This window comes from Amphiprion ocellaris, chromosome 1 (genome assembly GCF_022539595.1).
Source record: "Amphiprion ocellaris isolate individual 3 ecotype Okinawa chromosome 1, ASM2253959v1, whole genome shotgun sequence".
Taxonomy (NCBI): domain Eukaryota; kingdom Metazoa; phylum Chordata; class Actinopteri; family Pomacentridae; genus Amphiprion; species Amphiprion ocellaris.
Genome location: NC_072766.1, coordinates 2,865,857 through 2,889,093, shown reverse-complemented (window position 1 = coordinate 2,889,093; position 23,237 = coordinate 2,865,857). Strand labels below are relative to the sequence as shown.

General features: G+C 37.7%; 1 protein-coding gene across 1 annotated transcript in view; it reads left to right on the top strand.

Moving 5' to 3' along the window:
• Positions 1-23,237, top strand: part of smad3a (SMAD family member 3a) — a 43,430-nt gene that overhangs the window by 5,756 nt on the left and 14,437 nt on the right. Inside the window, exons 2-3 of the mRNA XM_023276977.3 lie at positions 21,090-21,283; positions 22,064-22,198. Coding sequence (XP_023132745.1) covers positions 21,090-21,283; positions 22,064-22,198 — 329 coding nt within the window. The remainder of the gene's footprint in view (positions 1-21,089; positions 21,284-22,063; positions 22,199-23,237) is intronic.

The following is a 23,237-nucleotide window of genomic DNA, read 5'->3' as shown; positions in this document are numbered from 1 at the left end:
AGTAGGGTTAACTGGTGGGAACTGACTTACACCAAAATTGTGTCAAGTTCCAATAGTGGTTTTGTGGGGTAACACTGGTGGTGTATTCAGAGAAATCACACAAGGTGTGTGGTGCATGTATGCGGTGTGAGAGGGATGTGTGTTTTTACAGAGCCTGGGGGAGTGGATTCCTCACTCTTACCTTCCTTAACTTACACTGGGTTTGGGCCAGTGCTGGGGAGTGTGTTTGTCGTGTGCACACACACATCCCTCCTGGCAGCAAGACTGCAGTCTGATTCACACAACTGCATGTCAGGACAGGACGCAGTGAAGCTCAGAGGTAAAACTAGAAAGAGAGACTGCCCAAAAAAAAAAAAAAAGAGGAAAGATTGAAAGGAAGCGGTGAAACGGTACACTTTTCACAAACAAATTTCTCCTTTTACAGGACAAGAACTGTGCCCACAACTGTGTTTCTTTTCATGTCACTGTTTAAACAGTTGTTGAGATTCGTTGGGGTGTTAAATTTAGTTAAGGGGTTATCTTTTATTGATCTGGTTAGCCTATGATATGACTTTCTCCAGGAATTATATTTTTACACAACATTATGAACAACCTGAAATTTCTTAAGAAAAATAAGTTCATTTTTAACAACATTCAGCCTCAGTTTATCATTTTCACATTACAACTTCTAGATCACAGAGTGTCTACAAAGGAACACAACATTTAGTCACAGCTATCTGGAACTGAACCATAGAGGATTTTACTTTGTGATCAAAATGACAAAAAAAGACAATAACAAGGCAAAATATTACAAAAATGAGACACAAAATGACAAAAGCAAGACAAAAAATGAGACAAACGACACAAAATGAGACAAAAAATTACACAAAAAAATTACATAGCGACAAAAAAATAGTCAAATGGTAAAAATGAGACAAAAAATTACACAAATGAGACAAAAAATGACAAAAGCAAGAAACAAAACGACAAAATAATAGACAAACAACAAAAAGACAAAAAAGGCAAAATATTAGAAAAATGAGACAAAATGACAAAAGACAACACAAGCGAGACAAAAAGGAAACAAAAAATGAGAAACAAAACGACAAAAACAGGAGATAAATGACAAAAATCTGACAAAAAGCAACAAAAACAAGACAAAATATTACAAAAATGAGACACAAAATGACAAAAAAATGGGCAAACAACACGACTGAGACAAAAAAGATACAAAAACTAGACAAAAAAACAACAAATAAAGCAACACAAAATGATTAAAATAAGACAGAAAACACAAGCGAGAAGAACAGGAAACACACAACGACAAAAATGTGAGAAAACGACAGAAGTCAGACAAAAAAACAAGACAAAATATTACAAAAACGAGGCACAAAACGACACGAACAATGAACAATCTAGTATTTAACTTTATGATCAAAACAACTTGTCATGGTCTAGAAATTATTTTAAATTTATAGTTTTCCAAATTTACAATCTGTAGTTAATGTCTTCTCTGTAATTTTTACACTTTGAGGGCCAGATTGGACCCTCTGGAGGACCTCTTTTGGCCCGTGGGCCGCATGTTGAACACCTCTGATCTACAAGTGAAAGCCAATGGATTTACTGAAGCGCTGCCATAGTAGTGTTTTGCTAGTTTTAGATTTCCCTTTTGCTTTTCTTGAACACTTGTACTTTTTGTAGAAAAACTTTTTGTAATTCCTCAGAAAAAGATATAGATAATGGTATTTCCTATATCTTAGAACAAGTTTTAATCAGTCAGGTTGGTTAGGGCACTACGGCAGAGGTAAAATGAGAGAAAGCGCTGAAGAGATAAAGAGGGAATGCAGATCGCTGAAGAGGAGTCGGGGATTCCCGTTGTGTCTGGTGCTGGAAGCGACGTCTGGTGCTGGAAGCGACGTCTGGTGCTGGAAGCGACGTCTGGTGCTGGAAGCGACGTCTGGTGCTGGAAGCGACGGCTCGTCATGATGGAGACTTTTAACGAGGGGAGATGACTCAGTGAGGATTGACAGGAGAAGACTGTATTTCTAAAAAAGTGAAAACAACAAAGGGTTGGAATTTGAGCGTAAAAAGAGAAAGGTAAACCAGAAAGCCGAGGGTTTAGATTAAGGAGACAGACTGTTTGGCAAGAAGCAGTGAGTTGAATTCTCAAGCTTATCAGAGTCAGACTGTGGTGAATGTGGTTTGCTGACAAAAAAAAAAAAAAATAGACGCTAATAGCTCAGATAGAACTGGTTTGTTTTGCAGCTAGACAGCCGTTCGACATCAAAAGGAGCGTGTCTGCTTGTGTGTGGGTGACAGACAGACTACATTAAAGCACACAGACACACACTGGAGCTGCTGTGTCAAGAATATAAATACCTGCACTGCTTCATACTCCTTATGCTGTCCGTTTTAATTGTGTGTAAATGCTTTGGAGTGATTGTTTTTTGTGATTTCCTTTGTATGTCCTGAACCAGTTGTTAGTCATCATATTTGTCCTATGAGTTTATTTGTTTATTTTTTTTTGGCGTGTCAAATACAAAGCCATAGACCAGGGGTGTCCAACATGCGAAACAAATTCCAGAGAAGACACTAACTGCACATTGTAAATTAGTAAAACTATAAGTTTAAAATAATTTCTGGACCATGACAAGTTGTTTGGATCATAAAGTAAAATACTAGATTGTTCATTGTTCTTTTGTCATTTTGTGCCTTGTTTTTGTAATATTTTGTCTTGTGTTTGCTGTTTTTTATCATGTTTTTGTCTGACTTTCGTTGTTTTCTCTTGTTTTTGTCGTTTTGTGTTTCCGTTTTTTCTCGCTTGTGTTTTTTGTCTCATTTTAATCATTTTGTGTTTCGCTTTCTGCATTTTTTGTCTCATTTTTGTATCTTTATTTGCCTCACTTGTGTTGTTTGTCCATTTTTTTGTCATTTTGTGCCTTGTTTTTGTAATATTTTGTCTTGTTATTGTTGTCTTTTCTTTTGTCTGACTTTTGATCATAAAGTAGAATACTATATTGCTTATTGTTCTTTTGTAATTTTGTCTAATTTTTGTAATATTTTGTTTTGTTTTTGTTGCTTTTTGTCTTTTTGTCAGACTTTTGTCATTTGTCTTGTGTTTTTTGTCATTTGTTTTTTGTATTTTGCCATCTTGTGTTTTGCTTTTGTCATTTTTTTTGTCTTGTTTGTGTCATTTGTGCAATTTTTTTGTCTCATTTTTGTCGTTTGTCCATTTTTTGTTGCTTTGTAACTTTTTTGTCTAATTTTTTCTCTGTTTCGTGCCATGTCTCATGTTTTGTGTCTCGTTTTTGTGATATTTTTCCTTGGTTTTTTTTTTGTGTTTTTTCGTCTGACTTTTGTCGTTTTGATCATAAAGTAAAATGCTATATGGTTCAGTTCCAGATAGCTGTGACTAAATGTTGTGTTCCTTTGTAGACGCTCTGTGATCTGGAAGTTGTGATGTGTAAATGATCAACTGAGGCATAATACTGTTAAAATTGAATTTATTTTACTTCAGAAATTTCCAGTTGTTTGTGATGTTTTGTAAAAAGATAATTCCTTAAATGAGAGCATTTTCAGAAAGTACTTTTTTGCACTAAAACAAAGGAAAACTTTCGAGTTGTTCTTATTTATAGGCTATTAATGCTGTGATTTTACTGGTCACTGGGCTGAATGTGGAACCTGAACTAAAATGAGTTAAACATCCCTGCCATAGACGAATGATGGTCATGCACTCAGACATTTAACTTGAAGCAGCACCTGTCCAGATTAAATCCAAATTTGGGCACATTTAAGCCACTTACAAACACTTACCATAGCTGCATCTTTACAAAGCGGTGAGATGTAGCTATCGAATTTCTTATTTTTCTTATTTTGCACACACACACACACACACACACACACACACAGACTGTCTCTCACTCACTCAGACAGCTTTCATGTCAAGCATCACACCGGAGTCATCCGAGACAGCATTGTTCAACAGCGACACGGTACAAGACAGGTCACCCAGAGTTTATGTGTGTTGTCTGTCTGTGTGTGGTTGGCTGCTCTAATGACGGTAATAAGTTGCCCTCCTCAGCAGGGTTCAGGATTCCTGTCATTGTTTGATTTGCTTGACAGACACTAGTGTGAGTCAAGACGGATACGTACACTAAGTGTCTGTGTGTGTTTGTAGACCGTGGTACCTGCGTTATAGTGCTTGTGTCGATGTAACCAAAGAGTTCTGAGCTCAACAAACCTCAGTGGCTTCACCTGGCTGCTGCTGCTGAGCAACTGCTTTTATATTAAGTCAGTTTTGTTGCTGATATTTTTAATATTTAAATGAATAACAATTACTTTAGAGACAACAAATAGATGAATTAAACAATTTGTGGACAATTCATTGGAAAGGTTTAATTCAGAGGTGTCCAACATGCGGCCCATGGGCCAAAACCGGTCCTCCAGAGGGTCCAATCCGGCCCTCAAAGTGTAAAAATTCCAGAGAAGACATTAACTGCAGATTATCAATTTGTAAAACTAGAAATTTAAAGTAATTTCTAGACCGTGACGAGTTGTTTTGATCATAAAGTAACATACTAGATTGTTCATTACTCTTTCGTCATTTTGTGTCTCATTTTTGTCATATTTTGTTGTTTTTTTGTCTGACTTTTGTCGTTTGTCTCGTTTTTGTCATTTTTTCTCTTTTTTGTCATTTTGTGTTTCCTTTTTGTCTCGCTTGTGTTTTTTGTCTCACTTTTGTTATTTTGTGTTTTGCTTTATTCGTTGTCTTGTGTATTGTTTTTGTTGTTTTGTTTTTTTTGTCTTGCTTGTCTATTTTCTTGTCATCTAGTTTCTCGCTTTTGTCATTTTTTGTCTTGTTTGTGTCAAGTTTTTTTCCCTTTGTAACTTTTTTGTCTAATTTTTTGTCTCTTTTGTTTTATTTTGTGTCATTTGTTTAATTTTTGTCGTTTTGTATCTCATTTATGTAATTTTTTTGTCTTGTTTTTGTTTTGTTTTTTTTGTCTGACTTTTGTCATTTTGATCATAGAGTAAAATACTACATCACTCAGTTCCAGATAGCTGTGACTAAATGTTGTGTTCCTTTGTAGACACTCTGTGATCTGGAAGTTGTAATGTGGAAATGATAAACTGAGGCTGAATGTTGTTGAAATTGAATTTATTTTTCTTCAGAAATTTCAGGTTGTTCAAAATGTTTTATAAAAAGATAATTCCTTAAATCAGATTTTTATTTATTTTTTCGCACTAAAACAAACAAAATGTAAGGAGTTGTGGTTATCTACAGGTTATTATGCTAGTTTTTTACTGGTGTGGTCCACTTGAGCTCAAATTGGGGTGAATGTGGAATCTGAACTAAAACGAGTTTGACACCCCTGGTTTAATTGTTCTGCCTGAAATCTCACTGAGTTCAGTGTGATTAACTTGAAATTTTGTTTACCGTATTATCACACTAAGTTAAAATCCATAGCATTCAAGCAACCTGACTAAAAATAAAATAATCTATGACTTTAACGTCATTGTACATGTAGCTGTATGTAGGTGTTAGTGTGCATGTGTGTGGTTATTCAGCTCAGAGGAATGCTCTTTCTGCCTGCCGGGGCCTTGAGCAGGGCGTGGGCTGCTGTTTGGTTTGCGGCTCGCACCGCGGGTGGAGGGGTTAGAGACAGCTCTGCCTCGACTTGGCCGTGGCCGTCTCACTATCTGCGGGGGAGTGCACATGCACGAGGCACAAACACACACACACACACACACACACACACACACACACACACACGCTCACCAGACAACAAATGTGCCTTTGTGCTCCACTGGCTGCCACTGCTGCCGCCGCCGCTGCTTCATGTGCTGGACTACAGCTGGATATGTGTGGGAAAACAACTTGGCGTGAAAGAGCAGAGGTTCAACAGGGGAGAGGAAGCTAAGAGCTCCCCAGACACTTTACTGTCCGGGACACCTGATATAGTGACACCGGAGACCGTGGACTGCAATCTGATAAGATTTGGAGTTGAAGAACCACATCTGTGGGTAGTTTGTAGGTATTTGGTGTAGAATTTCTCTAGTGTCTGGCATAATGTGTAGTAGAGAATACAGTGTCTATCCATCATATAGTGTCTCAACATCCCAATACAAGGCATACACAAAGATGTCCCACTTTGTCTGGATTGCTGGGAACTCTGAGTCCATTTTCCTTACACTGTTTACAAACCTGCAGGTTGGGTTAAGTGGAGAATAGTTGGTATAGCATGAGTGGTTTTGTCCATATGCGTTAGCCTTTCTGATGCAGTGATAGGTATAAGTTTGAAATTAGTTTCATAATCAAACTTTGCCCTTTAAAGTCTTTATTTTTCCATGGTTGCTTAGGTTTGAATTTTTCTAAACTTTGGCTTACTTTGTTAAATGGAAAAAAAGATTCAGTGGAAAACCTTATCTTTGTTTCTCAACTCAGTAGCTCTCATGAGCACCAGGGTTGGAAAATTTGCTTGGCATACCCTCCCTCTCTCCCACTGCATGTTAGACTAGACTCCAGTTCCCAAAACACCAAATATATAAACAGTTTATTTAGTTTCGCGATTGAGAATCATTCATGCCCATCCACCAAAAGAAAACTGGTAAGGATTGGAAAAACTGAGCCTGTACGCAAAATTATTTTTTGCTCATCAGTCAATATTTTGTCTTGTTTTTGGTGTCTTTTGTCTTTTTTTGTCTGACTTTTGCCATTTGTCTTGTGTTTTTGTTGTTTTGTTTCTCATTTTTTGTCATTTTTTGTTTCCTTTTTGTGTCGCTTGTGTTGTTTGGCTTATTTTGTCATTTTTGTCATTTCTTGTCCTGTTTGTGTCATTTGGGCAATTTTTTGTGTCGTTTTTGTTGTTTGTCCATTTTTTTTGTCACTTTGTAACTTTTTTGTCTCATTTTTTTGTTTTGGTTCGTGTCGTTTGTCTCATTTTTTTGTAATTTTGTGTCTAATTTTTCTAACATTTTGCCTTGTTTTTGTTGTTTTTTGTCTTTTTTTGTCTGACTTTTGTTGTTTTGATCATTAAGTAAAATATTATGTTGCTTATTGTTCTTTTGTCATTTTGTGTCTCATTTTTGTAATATTTTGTCTTGTTTTTGTCGTTTTTTGTCTTTTTTGTCTGACTTGTCATTCATCTCATGTTTTTGTCATTTTGTTTCTCATTTGATCAAAAAACAAATGTACTTTTCCCTCAGTACTCGATTTTCTCAGGATAGGCACGTTCTCCTTTTTGATTTGTTCAATTTTCTTTTACTCTCAGCCACATCTGAGCTCATAAAACTCAATTATTTAGAACTATATTTGGACTTACTACTGATGTAAACTCGAGAACTGACGATAAGTGTAACATTTGTGGACGAAGTTTTGTAGCCTATACCCTTGAAACCAGAATCCATAGTTCCTTATTAAGTGCAGAATGGAACTTTGACTGGAAAAAAATCTACATTTTAATCGCAAGAGTTTTATGAAAACACTGAGTGAGTTATCAGTAAGTAATGGTTGTATTTTTTCGTACATTTTCAGTTCACTCTACACTCAAATTTCACCGTGCAATATCATATCCACATGGAGGAAGATGCAGTGGATCGTATCGATTAAAAAAATGAACAAGCATTGATTTCACTGGACCAGTAGACCTACTTACACTCTGCCCTACTCTAGAAAAAAAAACAACTGGACTGAAGACCGTGGAGAAATTTACTGATGACTTGCATCTGGAATATTCTCAGCCGTTCATCATTTTTCTTCAAGGGAGACGTACTGCTCCGTTCATTGACGATTAGCAGTAAAACTAATGGTTCCCAGTCTTCCATCGTCTCCCCGGCTTTTTGAGTCCAGACGCTGTTATTTGTCGTCTAGCCCGACTGGTCGTCTGTCTGCCGGTTTTGTATTTCACATTAGGCCCTCCTTCACTGGTCCCAGCACACTTCAGCCCCATGATATCTCCTATGGGCCACAGTCGGGCTTGTTTTTTTCTCTCACACTATTCTTGTTCCCTTTCCACCCACCTCCACCTTTGTTAGAATAAGAGAAGTCTAATGGCTTTTCCAGAGAGAGTGGGAGGTGTGTGGAATATGTTTCACCGCTGTTGGAATGCATTCACAGTCCAGCGTTTGTGCACTTGATCACTTGTTGGTCCACAATGATGAAACATTTATGTAACACAAAAGATTGTAAAAGTCTAATTGAAGTAATAAATGTTTATGTTAATATAAAACACAGAAGGGTTACATGCGAGTCAAGATGTTACCATTTAGCGTTTAATGATTAGTCTTTTCAGTGTTTTCTCAATTACTGGGTTATTTAGCGATCAATGGAAGAAAAGAACAATTTTTATACTGACAGCGAGTTGGGAAAACTGAAAGCTCCATGAGACAAGTAGGGTTGGATGTCATACGGATATGTAAAATGAGATAAGAGATTTGGTGTTACCATTTCTAATTAGACAATCATCCATGTGATGTTTCTGGCTGTATTATTATGAGAAAATATAGTATATGCAGGGTTTTGACCTCTTTTGAAAGGTCTTAGGTCACTGATATACTTGCTTAGACAATAGCTGCAGCACTATTGTTCCCATGCTTGTGTACGTTGTGCTGGATGATTAAAGATATGTCCACTAGCTGAAGATTACAACCTACTCATCCCTGCCCATATTTAGACGGTCTTCCTTTTCACTTAAACAGAAACCATAGGCACTTTTCCATTAGCACCTACTCGGCTCGGTTTAGGTCGTTTTCCATTACAATGGAGTACCACCTCAGCGTGGGTGGAGTCACAAAACTCTCCTCATCCTCTAACATTGTTTCAAATAATGCAGCGGCTTAGTCGAGGCCACTCTCCCTCCCGTTGCTCGCTGGTCGGTGCCCGTAAATGACGTCCATTTGGCCAAACCACTTCCAACACCTCTGGTTTGGCCCCCTCTGGCCATTGTGGTCCTTGATGGACTGATAGTCACTTTTGAGCTTTTTCAGCTTCTCCCGACACTGCTTCATTGTCCTACTTTATCTGTGGGCGGCCATCCACTCGGAGACCTCCTGATATACAGAGTCTATACATATAGATACCTCTTTCGAAGTTTGATCAAATTACGATAGCATTGGGTACTGTTGTACGATGTTTTCCCAACAGATAGCATTACCCTCATGGATGTAGCATCAACAAGTGACGTCTACAACATAACATATATGTCTGGAAGTCAATGGCCACCACTTTGAGCACCTCATGTAATTGTAGAGGCCAAAGGTAACTTGTATTAATCTCATGATGCCTGAATAAATTTGGTACTGAAATATTTATGGAAGTCTTTCTTTTCCTGATGTGTGTAAACATTATTTTGGCCGACTCTGTACTTTGTCGTTGTGAGTCGCACAGTCCAGCTCCCTCTGGATTCTTTGGTCCGCCACCAAAGACAGAAAAATCTCGACCTCTTCGTTCCCCCACAGTACAGGTCATGTGTCGTCACTCCCTGTCCAATCAGTGGTCTGCACTCTGTAGACGTCACATTATCGGCTCGACTCAGCTCACTTGGAACCCCGGCCAAGTAGGTACTAAAATACTACCAGGTACTACGTCCTAATGGAAAACCTCACAACCCCAGTAGAGTCAAGCCAAGTAGGTGCTGGTGGAAAAGCGCCACATGTCAACATTCAAGGAGGCTACAACCTTGTAGATGTTGAGACGACAGCAGAGGAAATTGCTAGGTCAGACCTGTGTGAGTTTTTCTTAAGAATTTATGGCATCGATCCAGAACTGCTGCTGACTTTGCTTACTAGTATTGGCTGCACTAGTCATCTTCTCAATTACATGTTCGCATTGATTTCTCATGACGTGCACAACCAGCAGTCCCAAGAAACACAGGACATGCAAGGTAGCCATGGAGCAAATGCAAACACAGTTAAAAACAAAGTGACCTAAAAAACTCATGGATCTGCTAGTCTGAACTATTCTTCCTGAATTATTTCATTGTCTCGCTGGTTTCCAAAACAACACGCCCCACCACAGCCTCTTGTATTGTTTGGATTCGGGAAAGAGCTGGACAAAGAATGCTTGCAGAGAGGATGTGTGCAGAGAAAAGTTGGACTGTAACTGTCTTTATTTTTCTAACTACGTAACGTTCTGTGTAATTATGCAGTTGCAGATTCTTTGAATAGTGGCACAACAAAGGATTAACCTGAGAGAACAAGAACAGCTCCTACGCAGCACATGAAACACTTCCAGAGAAAATTAATCCACCAACAAGCTTGAACAGACTGAAAATGAACTGAACAAGTGAGACAAAAAGGAAACGCAAAACGACAAAAAACGAGAAACAAAGCGACAATGTCACGAGACAAAAAACAAAAGACAAAGTGTCAAAAAATGGACAAACAACACAAGTGAGACAAAAAATTAATAAAGCAACACAAAATGATTAAAATAAGACGAAAAACACAAACGAGGCACATGCAAAATGACAAAAAACATGAGACAAAGCAACGAAAGTCAGACAAAAACATGACAACAACAAAAACGACAAAATATTACAAAAATGAGACAATAAATGACAAAAGAACACTGAGCAATCTAGTATTTTACTTTATGAACAAAACAACTTGTCATGGTCTAGAAATTATTTTAAATTTGTCATTTTACAAATTTACCATTTGCAGTTAATGTCTTCTCTGAAATTTTTACACTTTGTGGGCCGGATTGGACCCTGTGGAGGGCCGCTTTTGACCCATGGGCCGCATGTTGGACACCCCTGATCTAGAGGTTATTGCAGCCCCTTGTACAGAATTAGTGAATGATTTGCCTCTTCACATGTTGTCGTTGGAGAGCCTCTCTTCTGGACTGCAGCCCTGTTGGTCATGGCTTGACAGACTAGCCACAGACTTTATGAAAGGCACAAAGGCCATTTCAGCCCCACGCTCCCACCCTCACCCCACACTAAGTGGTGGGGCGGTCGGATAGTGGGACAGTGGGACAGACGGAGGAGAGGCAAAGGGGGGTTTGGTGGGCTCGGTCACAGACACTCTGAGCTGCCCTGAGCTGTTGAGACAGTCTGCCAGCTCTATTGTCCAGCAGCACCCTCCTTTCTTTATCCATCTTTGTCCTCCGCCCTCTGTGCTCTCAAAGGACAGATTGGCGGCTGGAGGTCGCAGTGTTTACATACGCTTGCAGGGACTTAAAATGCCCAAAACTGTTGTTAATGTTTTAATTGAGCGTGCCAGTTTAAAGTTACATCATAATAATAATCACCTCAGAACAACAACAGAAAATAAAGTTGATGCTAAAAAGGTGCTTTCTGGTATCGTTTAGTGAATTTAAACTTTCATTTGAACTGGGAGCTGTAAAGAGTCCATGTCAAAAGGTCTGAGCCCACAGGGAGGAGGGAGGACTGACTACTGCTGGCCTGAACACACACACAGTGTATATGTTTGTGTCTCCGAGCGTAACTGGGCATGCCTCAGTGTTTGTTTTGCCCCCCTTCTCTCCGGCTTAGTTAAGCTCAATCTGCTCTGTCTGAGTCTGTTCAGTGAGTCAGCCAAAAACACACGTATCCGTAGTGTATTTACCCACTAATCTCCACAATCACTCATATTTGTATGTCATCCTTTACGCGCTTGAGTTCTAAATTTGTGAACACCCCGTAGCCGTTTTAGCTCGCTCATGCTCTTACGTTTGTGCGTGTACGACCATGTATGTGCTGGTTGTGTGTAAAAGGTCAGGTTCAGCCTCAGCTTCAGGTCACGGAACACAATGATGTTGACACAATTTCCCCAGTGGCAAAAAAAAAATCTATACCAATTTGTCGCTTTCATTTTTGAACATCAATTTCACTCCAAACTATGTGTTGACAGAGAAACGTCAGCAGAAAGATGAAGAGTCAACGTGTTTTAACTAGCCTCACATGACGTTTCCACAGATGGATTTAAAATCAATGCAGGATAGGACATTTACAAAAAAAAATTCTATTTTGATATAATTGAGTCATTGCTGGGGCACTTCTTCCAGTGTTGAGGGTGTCTGACCTCGATTTGTTTTTTGTTGGTATATTTTTCAGACATTTTGTCTTCCCTTTGAGAAAAAAATTGAAAAACCATGAGATGAATAAACAAGTAGACCAGTAATCTACATGTTAAGATAATCAGCTATTTGTTAATTGTTTTTTCCAGTGTAAAATGCCATTTCCATTCCCTCATTATAGCTTCCCAAACTTTAGCTTTTACTGTTTTTATTTATCTTGTGTAATAGGAAATGTTTTGGTCATGCAAAACAAGCAATTTGCAAAGTTCATGCTGAGTCAACGATTCACAGATTTACCATTTGTTATTAACCAATAATACATTTTTTTGTGAAGTTAAATTCTAGATATTTATCACAGGTTGTGATGTATCACCTGTTGGCAAATTTTAGCAATCAAACTGGAATTACATTGAAGTCTGTTAGGTTAAATGTGCCGAAGTAATTCACAATAACAATTTAAGGCTTGTCTGTATGTGATATTTTTTTAAAGATATCTTTATTACTTTTTCAATTTATACAAAAGTATTGTACAAAAACATGAAAGCCCCTCATATTATCTCTGCCTCTTTTCAAATCCAGACTCAAAACTCAACTGTTCAAGACTATTTATTCTCTCTAACTGCCTCTTTCTTTATGTATGTTTTTTTAATCTCTTTTTTTAAATCTTTTTGTATGGTTTTTATTTGTTCTGTTGTATTTATTTTTCCTGTAACGTGACCTTGGGTGTCAAGAAAGGTGCTTGCAAATAAAATGTATTATTATTATTATTATTATTATTATTATTATTATTATTATTATTATTATTATTATTATTATCATTATTATTATTACACAGGACATGGTGAACAAAAACTCCCACGTGGTGAAAACAAACAAAAAAATATCTAGTAAATAAAAATAAATTCACAGAAGATTAATATGTAGTACTGAAATATGGGGGGAAAAAACAACGGCAACAGCATTGAAGTCTCAAATTGACAGTTGAAGGGATACGTAGGCAGATGTCCAGGTGTTACGGTGTTCTTATATGGTGTTTGGTTGATACCAAAACTCAAGTGTGGTTCTTTCTTTCTAGGAATGTCTGACCAGATAAGTCCATAGAGACCCTTCTGTAGGGTCTGTGCACTCTCCATACCGATGTAATTCAAAAATGGGTTCCAAGTTTTATAAAATAACAGAGATTTATCCTTAAGTCCGTAGGTCATTGCTTCCATTATACCCTGTAACCACTGAGAGGTCAGGAGGTTTGTCAGAGATCCACTGAAGTAGAATACGTCTGTATGTAATATTGCTGTAGATATGATGACTTTTCTTGGTTTTAGACTGTTGATCAAACCAAACAAGACATTCGAAGACATCACGCTGTACTTTCAGAAACTGTTTAATGACAAAACTAATAATGAGAGTAAATATTCTGTTAATTGAGCTGTAACGTCCATATGCTATTACAACTGTAGCTACGCTCTAAAAGCACAATTATTTAGTGACACATGATGAATTTGGACGCTTCCAGCGACAAATTATACGCTATTAATAAAGCTGTTCTTTTATCATGGGGATTCATCTCCTCTTTCTGTATGACATGGATCAGATGAGTGAGTGGTGATCTGTATCAACGAGCTACTGGTGCTTTAAAGAGCAGCTGAGGACTGAAAACTGCTCGTCTGAATTCTTGGAAGGCCTCAGATCCCACCCATGTCCTTTAAATCTTCTGTCTGGAACACACACACAGAAGCCCAGCAGGGAATTTGGGATCATGGTTGTCCCTCCTCACTCCATAGCTGGAGCACCGTGAGCTCCAAATCATTTTGAAGTGTTTTATTTTGGGTGTGAAGTCGACTGGCTCTTATTCTAAACAATACGCACAGGAGCCATTGTTGCTGCCAGGGTGGCGTTTCTCATCAAAGTCTTATTCAGCATGCCTTCATAAATCTCTTTAGTAGAGTGAGTCATTGGGATTGAGAGGGATCCAGTGTTTGTCTGGACCTGCCTCGTGTGTTTCATGTTGTGTTTGATGCTGTTGGTTTACTTTGAAATTGAATTAACCACCATATAAGAGGATAAAAAGACTTGGCCTTGCAGTACTGTGAAGTATACCATTTCACTCAGATGTACTCTGTTAAATTCAGGCCTTCTGCATCCACCTGACTGTCTACGCAGTGAAGTTCATTTGTGCAGTAGGTCATTATGTTGGACTGTATTCCATATCCTCAGCCCTGTTCTCGTTAAGCGGTTGTACACATTTTTTAAAAACTTTTTTTATATTATCCAACAAAACACGGTAAACACAACAGCTCTTCTCCTTGCTGTTAGCAGGTGTCTGTGATGTTTTCTAGTGTGCATGTGTAAAAAGTGTTTGTATAGACATACCATTAAATGTACGTGTCCACTGCATCTGGCAATTTCCTGCATCCCATTCATTGTCTGTGTGAAACACACCGTGCTGCATGCTGGTCCGGTTGCGGTGCGTTTGGAGCTGTGATCCAGTCCGTCTCCCTGCAGCTCATTTGCATAAAGTAGACTCAAATTCTACTTTATGCAAATCTGATGTGGCCTGCAGAGGTCTGACGCATCACAAAACTTTCGTCAAACGTCTAAACTAGCCGTCGATGAACTAAAACCAGGACAGATTCAGCTGCTGCACAGCTTATTTCTCGCCTCAAATGCTTTCAGAAATACTTTTTGCTGAACTGTTTTCGTAATAAAAGAGTTTGCGACCGAGCCGCCATGTTGGTCCTGAGTCGATGCGTTTGTCCAATCAGGGGCAGGATAGTTGGAGAAGAAGGTCGGCAGGAGTTGAACACTGGCTACAAACCTCATACGACTATTTGGATCTCAAAATAAATATTCCTATACTACGGTAACGACCGAATATTCAGATATTTGGGTACAGCTCTACCACCAAGCGTACGATTTTCAGATGTGGCGTGTTTACATGTGGGAAAAACGCATCTAGGACTGAGGAGTTATTGGGACTTATCCATCAGAAATGATCCAAGGAACAACTGATTAAATTGTGGGGGTGTTTCTGAGTCCCATCAATTCCCGCCGCCCACAACATATTTAGATCATGTGATTCAGTATCTGTACATAACGTAAACATGCATAACACACGCCTGTGCTCAGCGCAAGGTCATTTTGTTTGTCAGTTCATCTACAGTGGTGGAAAAAATTTTCGGACACCTTTAAAATTTTACACAATCTCAAATATGATGAAATATTTCTGGAAAAGTTTTTTTTGTGTTTTGAAAGGTGTGGCTGCATTAGACAGACACAAACAAATACAAATTATATTTTTTTGTTTACTGTTTACAAGAAAAGTTAGCAAAACTAAATTCTACCAAAATGACCCAATACTCAAAATTTATTATTTTTATGGAACGAAGCAATTTTAGATTTTTAATGGCACAACTGTTGTGTTTGTAGAAGCGCATGCAAGTTCACTGTTTTGGCACTTGTCATAAAGCAGTTTAATTTGACACCTTGTGCTAGCAAATATTTTGATAGAAATTCATCCCTGTTTTCTGATGTTTCATGATTATTATCATTTATGTCATTATTAGTTGTTGCAGGCCAAATTTAGCAATTTCAATATTTTAAAAACCACTTCCTCGAAATGGTTTATGAGGAAGTTAATGCTCTGAACGTGTTTGTTAGAGTTATACAGTATGCAGAAACACTGCATGTAAACATACTTTTGTTTCGTCACAAGAAAACATCACAGGGAACCTTAAAATCCAAGAAGGTCTAAGATCTAAATTAAGAACAAAATATTTTGCATCACATGTCACCCTAAACACAAGACGTGTTTAACGGTCTGAACAGGATCACATGTCAGCTGATTTGATTATCAGGAAGAACTTAATGTGTGTTAATTCCAAAATCCAGGCGTTTGGAGGTCTTAATCTGACACCTCCAAACACTGCATAATGTCCTGATGTTCAGTGAGCAGTGCAGAGTAGAATTTTATATCAGTCTGCTTTTTTATCGTCTTCCTTGAACATTTGTGCACCTATAAAACCTACTGGGACATTGCACTGCACATAAGTGACTTAAACTGACTCCTGTACTGAAATAAAGGCAAAGTGAAGGGATGTACGTAGGTGTTGGTTGTTGTTACTGCTGTATAAAGTCATACTTCTTCTTTCTGGTTGAGTGTAGATCCTCTCGTGCTGCACACGTGCAGTTCAGCTGTTGAGCTTATTGGTGTGACTCAGAACATTACTGCAGCTCCTTCCTTTAAAAACACTGACTGGAAAGGGGGACACCAAGTAGGACGACACCAAATATCCAGTAAAGCTGCTGTAGTTTGTGCACATCTGTCTTAGCCCACGCATTCTCACCACACACCCATTCAGAGGCAGAGACGCAATGCACGCACCAGCGACGAATTGGCCCCGTCTGACCATTTAACACAGGAGTGTCAAACTCATTTTAGTTCAAGTTCCACATTCAGCCCAGTTTGATCTCCAGTGGGCCGGACCAGTGAAACTACAGCATAATAACCTATAAATAACCACAATTCCACATTTTTCCTTTGTTTTACTGCAAAAAAAAAGACATTTTGAGAATGTTCACATTTAAGGAATTATCTTTTTACACAACATCATGAACAACCTGAAATTTCTGAAGAAAAATAAATTCAATTTCAACAACATTCAGCCTCAGTTTATCATTTCCATATTACAACTTCCAGATCACAGTGTCTACAAAGGAACACAACATTTAGTCATCTGGAACTGAACGATATAGTGTTTGACTTTATGGTCAAAACGACAAAAGTCAGACAGAAAACAACAAAAACAAGACATATTACAAAAATGAGACAGAAAACAACAAAAGCAAGTGACAAAATGACAAAAAATGAGACAAACAACATGAAACAAAACAAAACAGACAAAAATTAGACAAAAAGGTTACAAAGCGACAAAAAAATGGACATATGACAAAAACAAGACAAAAAATTACACAAATGACACAAACGAGACAAAAAATGACAAAAGCAAGAAACGAAACGACAAAAAAATAGACAAAGAACGAATAAAGCAAAACACAAAATGACAAAATAAGACAAACAACACAAGTGAGACCAAAAGGAAACAGAAACCCACAAAAACGAGACACAAAATGACAAAAACACAAGACAAACGACAAAAGTCAGGCAAAAAAATGACAAAAACAAGACAAAATATTACATAGATGAGACGCAAAATGACTAAAGAACAATGAACAATCTAGTACTTTAATTTATGATCAAAACAACTTGTGGTTTAGAAATTATTCTAAATTTATAGTTTTACTAATTTACAATCTGCAGTTAATGTCTTCTCTGGAATTTTTACACTTCGAGGGCTGGATTGGACCCTCTGGAAGGCCGCTTTTGGCCCGCGGGCTGCATGTTGGACACCCCGTATTTAACACATCCACAGTCAAAATTAGTAAGACGCAACTTACAATATACACCAGTCAGCCTCAGCAGCAAAAAGCCTGCCTGATTAAATGGTTCGTACGTGTCAAAGTAACATCCACATGAATGCTAGGACCCAAAGTTTCCCAGCAGAACATCACGTTCTAACAAGATGATCAGTGGTAATTAGTTCATCTGTTAGTGGTTTTAGTGCCGTAGCCAATCGCTGTGCTACCCTTTTGATTCATTTAATGCACGATTTTTGTGGATACCGTCAGAGAGGCGTTATTCCAGTTTTTGATTGCACATTTTGTCCTGGTTATTCTTTTCCTCACATGTGAGCACCATTCCTTTCTGCAAATGCACTTTCCATGTGTTTCCCTCATGCGATCACGGCTGTTGGACAGTTTCCCAGGATTCACTTTCTGCTTCGGATTCCTTTTTGAAACATTTAGGCGTTTTACTAACTTTATGTTGCCTTAATTTAGTCAAACAAGATGGTAATCAGTAATTTCAGAACAAATTGACTTTAATTCACCTGACAACATTTCAGGTGAATTTTTGATGCTACTTGGTGCAAAAGATCTGGATTCCTCTTGCAAAATTATGCAATGTGGTAAAAGGAAACAGCTCCAATAAATCACAGTAAAACTGCAACAGAAAAGAGGAACAAAAGTCACAAGTGGACTTTTATAAATATAAACTAAGAAAATGTGAGCTTAATACCACTGAAAGCTATAATACAACTTTAAAAATGCTGACAAAGTGGCCATTATGAGCTTCACAAAGACTTAATTTATGAAAGGGTTTTGTATTTGATTACATAATAATCTAATTTATTGGTGTTTATTTCTCTGTTCCATGTTAGTTACTGAGTTGTGAGAGCAGCCAGATCTCTCAGTGTTAAATGTTTAATCACAGCACTGTAATCAAAACCAACGTACTTCATCTGCTGTTGATTTAAAAACCTAAAGTCTTAATTCTTTGATCTGACTCTCGCCTCTTTTGGAAGAATAATATCCTGTTTTGAGTGCTTTACCTGCTGTCAACTTCAAATTCTTATAAATACTGCATTACTTCGGTGGATTTTATGAAAAACGTTGCGCTACCTGACTTCCATCATATGAGGGATTCTGTCGTATGAGTTTTGTAGAAAATAGGACAGTTCTTCCGGATTATGTCGACATTTTCTTCGACCATTTGGTCCCCTGTTATGCTTCTGGATCCACAGTTGTAGCGTGGGCATGCCATACCAGTAATCAGCTGCTGGCTTGAGGGACGTGTTTTTCAGATTCTGAGCTCAACCAAGTTTTCTCCACACATGTCTTGCTTCTTTAGCTGAATGTTTTTGTGCAAATCCAACGCCCCGTCTCCCAACATGCAGTCCCCACAGTGACTGAAGCTCATGCATTTAAGAATTAAAACATGCTGGATGTAACGGTTGACCCAGATAGGACACAGCTGAGCATTTCCGCAGTTGGACAGTGCATGGATTGTTTTTATTTGGGGAATGCTATTTGTCCTTCTGAAGGGCTTTAGCTTAAGCTTTTGAACCTTACCCTATATTTGTGTGAGAGAGTGAGTGGGTGAGATAGACAGATAGAGGGGACATATGTGGTCATTGCCTCTTGCATAAGATGATGAGTGTGTTTTTTGTCTCTCTCTCTTTCAAGGGTCATTGTGCTCTGAGATTACAGGCTACAGCCCCATTATGTCAATCTGCAACGTCAAGCTATCGCTCATTACTATCTGCCGGCCTAAATAACCATCCTGCTGGGGGCATTGTATACCAGATGAGTGCAGATGTTACACAACACAATGAAATTCCTGTTATACACAATGCGGTATCATTGCCGGCTGTTTATTATTAGATATCACCTCATAGCCGGTGTGTTGGGACCTTCACCGGAAGTTTCAGAGTCCAGACTAAACAGTTAAACATCTTGTATTTGTTGTTTTAGAGAACAGAAGTTTGTATTGTGAATTTACTAGGGCCGAGACTTTAATGCGTTAATTTTGATTAATTAATTACAGAAAAAATAATGCATTTAATCACACCTTTGTCAGTTTCCTAATTTCTGGCACATCGGTAACTCTGATGAATACTCCAGCCCAGTAGGTGGCGCTAATGAACCTAAAGTCTGTTTTCCAGCTGTGAAGAAGATACACACCGAGTGATCATATCAGCACACAAGAAAGTTTGGTGTACAGTGAAGGAAAACAAGACTGCATTGAGCTAGTGGGGAGGAAAGTTTTCTTTTAAAAATCTTCCTTGGATAAAAGCCTGGTTGTGTTCAAATTGTTCAACAAAGAGTTTTCTGATCACCGCAGTGCTTCAAGCCGACAACATCACTTCAATGCAAAACATGTTGCTGTTAGCACCAGAGCTAGTGTTAGTTACGACAGTCCTGGTGTAGCCATCCCATAATAGACTGCTTTTCAAGATGTTGAAAGTGCATTGAAAGTCTTAAAATGTTGAATATAATCGCTATAATTGGACTTTGAGTTTGCAGTAATCTGTGAATGTAGACAGATGAAAAATGCAGATAAATATAAATGAAACAAACATTTTTGTTTAAATTATTACTTCGTCAAGAAGGTGGAGCCTCGGCAGAGTTATGTGACAATTGGCCTGTCTGTTTGTCTTGTAATAACTTTAATGTATAAAAAAAAATGTCTTTTTTTTAAAAAATAAAAATATATATATATTCCTAAAAAAAAGAACCATCAAAGTGACACCATTTATCAGACCCAGAAACTATGAAAACAGATTCAATCTATGAATTTTCAACTTTTTGAAGGTCCTTGAACTACTTATGCTTTTGTTATGTATCATACAGTGGAAAAACTGAACTAAATCCAGGCTTTAAATCATCAAAATCACTTTTTTCTTTATGTCCCATTAAAATTTTTTTTACAAATTTTAAATTATACGCATGTATATGTCTGTTCATTATTTCATCTGTCAACCAAAATTTATTTGAATTGAAAAACTTTACTTATTGTGTCAAGTATTGCTATCTGACAAAAATGCAATTAATTGCAATTAATTAATTGTAAAATATGAAATTATATAAAATAAATCACGTCCCACTTCTAGAATTTACATGTGCAGACCAATTTGAATATCTTTATTGAGAATGTTTTGATTTTTCTAGGCTGTGAAAAAAACGGTTGTATACCTGCACTTGTAAAATAAAATAAAATTAAACATCACATCTTTATATTTACGCCACAACCTGTAACAACCAACCAAAAGGAGGTGGAGCATCATTATTACTACATTTATAACACTTGAGCATTCTTAAATTTACACAAACAGCCCTTAGAATCCAAATGAAAGTAGAAAAAAGTTTGAGAATGTACATAAGTTAATTATTTTTTTAAAGTAGAAACACAATTGGGTGTAGACAAAGCAGGTCAGACAATAACTTGTCCAAAACGGTGATGTTGTCATAACCTTGAAGACAAAAGGAACGAAATATTATGGCAAAATAATTTAATCCTATATTCCACATAATGTCAGTCAGTAACTTCTCCCATGTTATACAACACATAGGAGACCAAGAAACCATCCAAATGCAAAACAGACATTTTTTGTTGTTCTGGACCAAAAATACTTAAAACTAAAGGTTGGAAATGACTAACAAACCTCTCTTCTTCCTCCTCTTCTGGTGTCTGCAGGTCCCTGGATGGCCGTCTGCAGGTTTCCCACAGAAAAGGTCTTCCCCACGTCATCTACTGCCGTCTGTGGCGCTGGCCCGACCTGCAGTCCCACCACGAGCTGCGGGCGGTGGAGCTGTGCGAGTACGCCTTCCACACCAAGAAGGATGAAGTGTGCGTCAACCCGTACCACTACCAGAGAGTGGAGACACCCGGTATGAGAGCGAGCTCCGACAGTGTTTATCTTCTGTCTGACATTATCATAATTTAGGGAAAAACTGTTTTCCCAAGGATATAAGGGAGGGTGTTTTACATGTTTGATGATTCCTGTGATTTATGGCACTAACCTTTGTCCTATTTTACTGACTTGCTGCAGAATTGTGTTATTTTTGCGTTTATTTGTTCTCTAGTCTTGACCATCCTGTTTTCCTCATTTACAGGCACCAAAAAATATTGTTTCCTTGTCTGAAAAAAATCCAAAAATTCAGCAAAAAAATTCCCCAAATTTCTGAGAATTTGCAAAACCTTCAGGAAGAAAATTCCAATAAGTCTTAAAAAGTTTCCCTTAAAAGTTTTATTTTTAAACAATCCTCCCAAATTTGGCAAGAAAATTCCTAAAAATATCTAAAGTGATTCCATATATATCAGTAAAACTTCTAATATTTTCTTTAAGAACATTCACATAAAAATCAATCAAAATCCAGCAAAATTCGCTGGATTTTGGTTGTTTTTTATGTGAATGTTCTTAAAAAATATTTTTAGCATTTCTTTTTTCCGTCAAAAAGTCTTCAAAGATTTCCCAAAAATGTTGAAAATGTGAACATCAGAAGTTTCACTGTGAAAATATATTTCTTTTTTTCCACATTTTCAAACTTTAAAACGGGTCAGTTTTGACCCGCAGGACGACATGAGGGCTAAAACAAATCAGTATTGGTACGTTCTAAGACCCTTCTTGTTGTCTGTGTGTGGTTTTTTTTTTTTTGTCCGTTACACAGTGCTCCCTCCAGTGCTGGTGCCCAGACACACAGAAATCCCCAGTGAGTTCCCACCTCTGGATGACTACAGCCATTCAATCCCCGAAAACACCAACTTCCCCGCTGGCATCGAGCCCCAGAGCAACTACATACCAGGTACCAGCATGCTTCCTAACATGACTCACACTAAGAGGCGGATTATGGGCTGTCAGGACTAGTTTGTAGAATGTGCCGTCCAAGTGTTTATAGCTGATTCGAAAGGAGGGTTTTAGTGGAAAGTGAGTAGTCGTAGCCAGAGTAGTGATATTGTTTGAATGTGGATCCTTCATAGTGTTGTTTTACATGAGAAGTGCCACAAATTGTTGTGTAACAAACAGAAAGAGAGAGAAATACAGTCCTCAGACAGACCTGCCCTCATCTGAAATAGGAAAGAGGTGTAGTGAAGGGAAATTTACGCCAACTGGAGTATCAGATACCCCTTTTATAACTGAGACTTCGATTAGTTCAGGTTCCACATTCAGCCCAATTTCATCTCCAGTGGACCGGACCAGTGAAGTCAGCGCAAAATAACCTATAAATAACCACAACTCCACATTTTTCCCTTTGTTTTAGTTCTAAAAAAGTAAATTTTGAGAATGTTCGCATTTAAGGAATTATCTTTTTGCAAAACATTATGAACAACCTGAAATTTCTTAAGAAAAATGAATTCAGTTTCAACAAAATTCAGCCTCAGTTTATCATTTACACATTACAACTTCCAGATCACAAAGGATCTATAAAGGAACACAACATTTAGTCATCTGGACCACAATGACATAGTATTTTACTTTATGACCAAAATGACAAAAGTTAGACAAAAAACACAAAAAACAAGACAAAATATCACAAAAATGAGACACAAAATGGCAAAAGCGAGACACAAAATGACAAAAAATTAGACAAATGACACGAAACAAAACAAAAAAGAGCCAAAAAATTGGACAAAAAAGTTAAAAAGCGACAAAAAAATGGACAAATGAAAAAAACAAGACAAAAATTACACAAATGACACAAACGAGACAAAATGACAAAAGCAAGAAACAAAACGACAAAAAAATACAGGGAATAAGGCAAAACACAAAATGACCAAATAAGACAAACAACACAAGCACTACAAAAAGGAAACACAAAACAACAAAAATGAGAAACAGCGCCA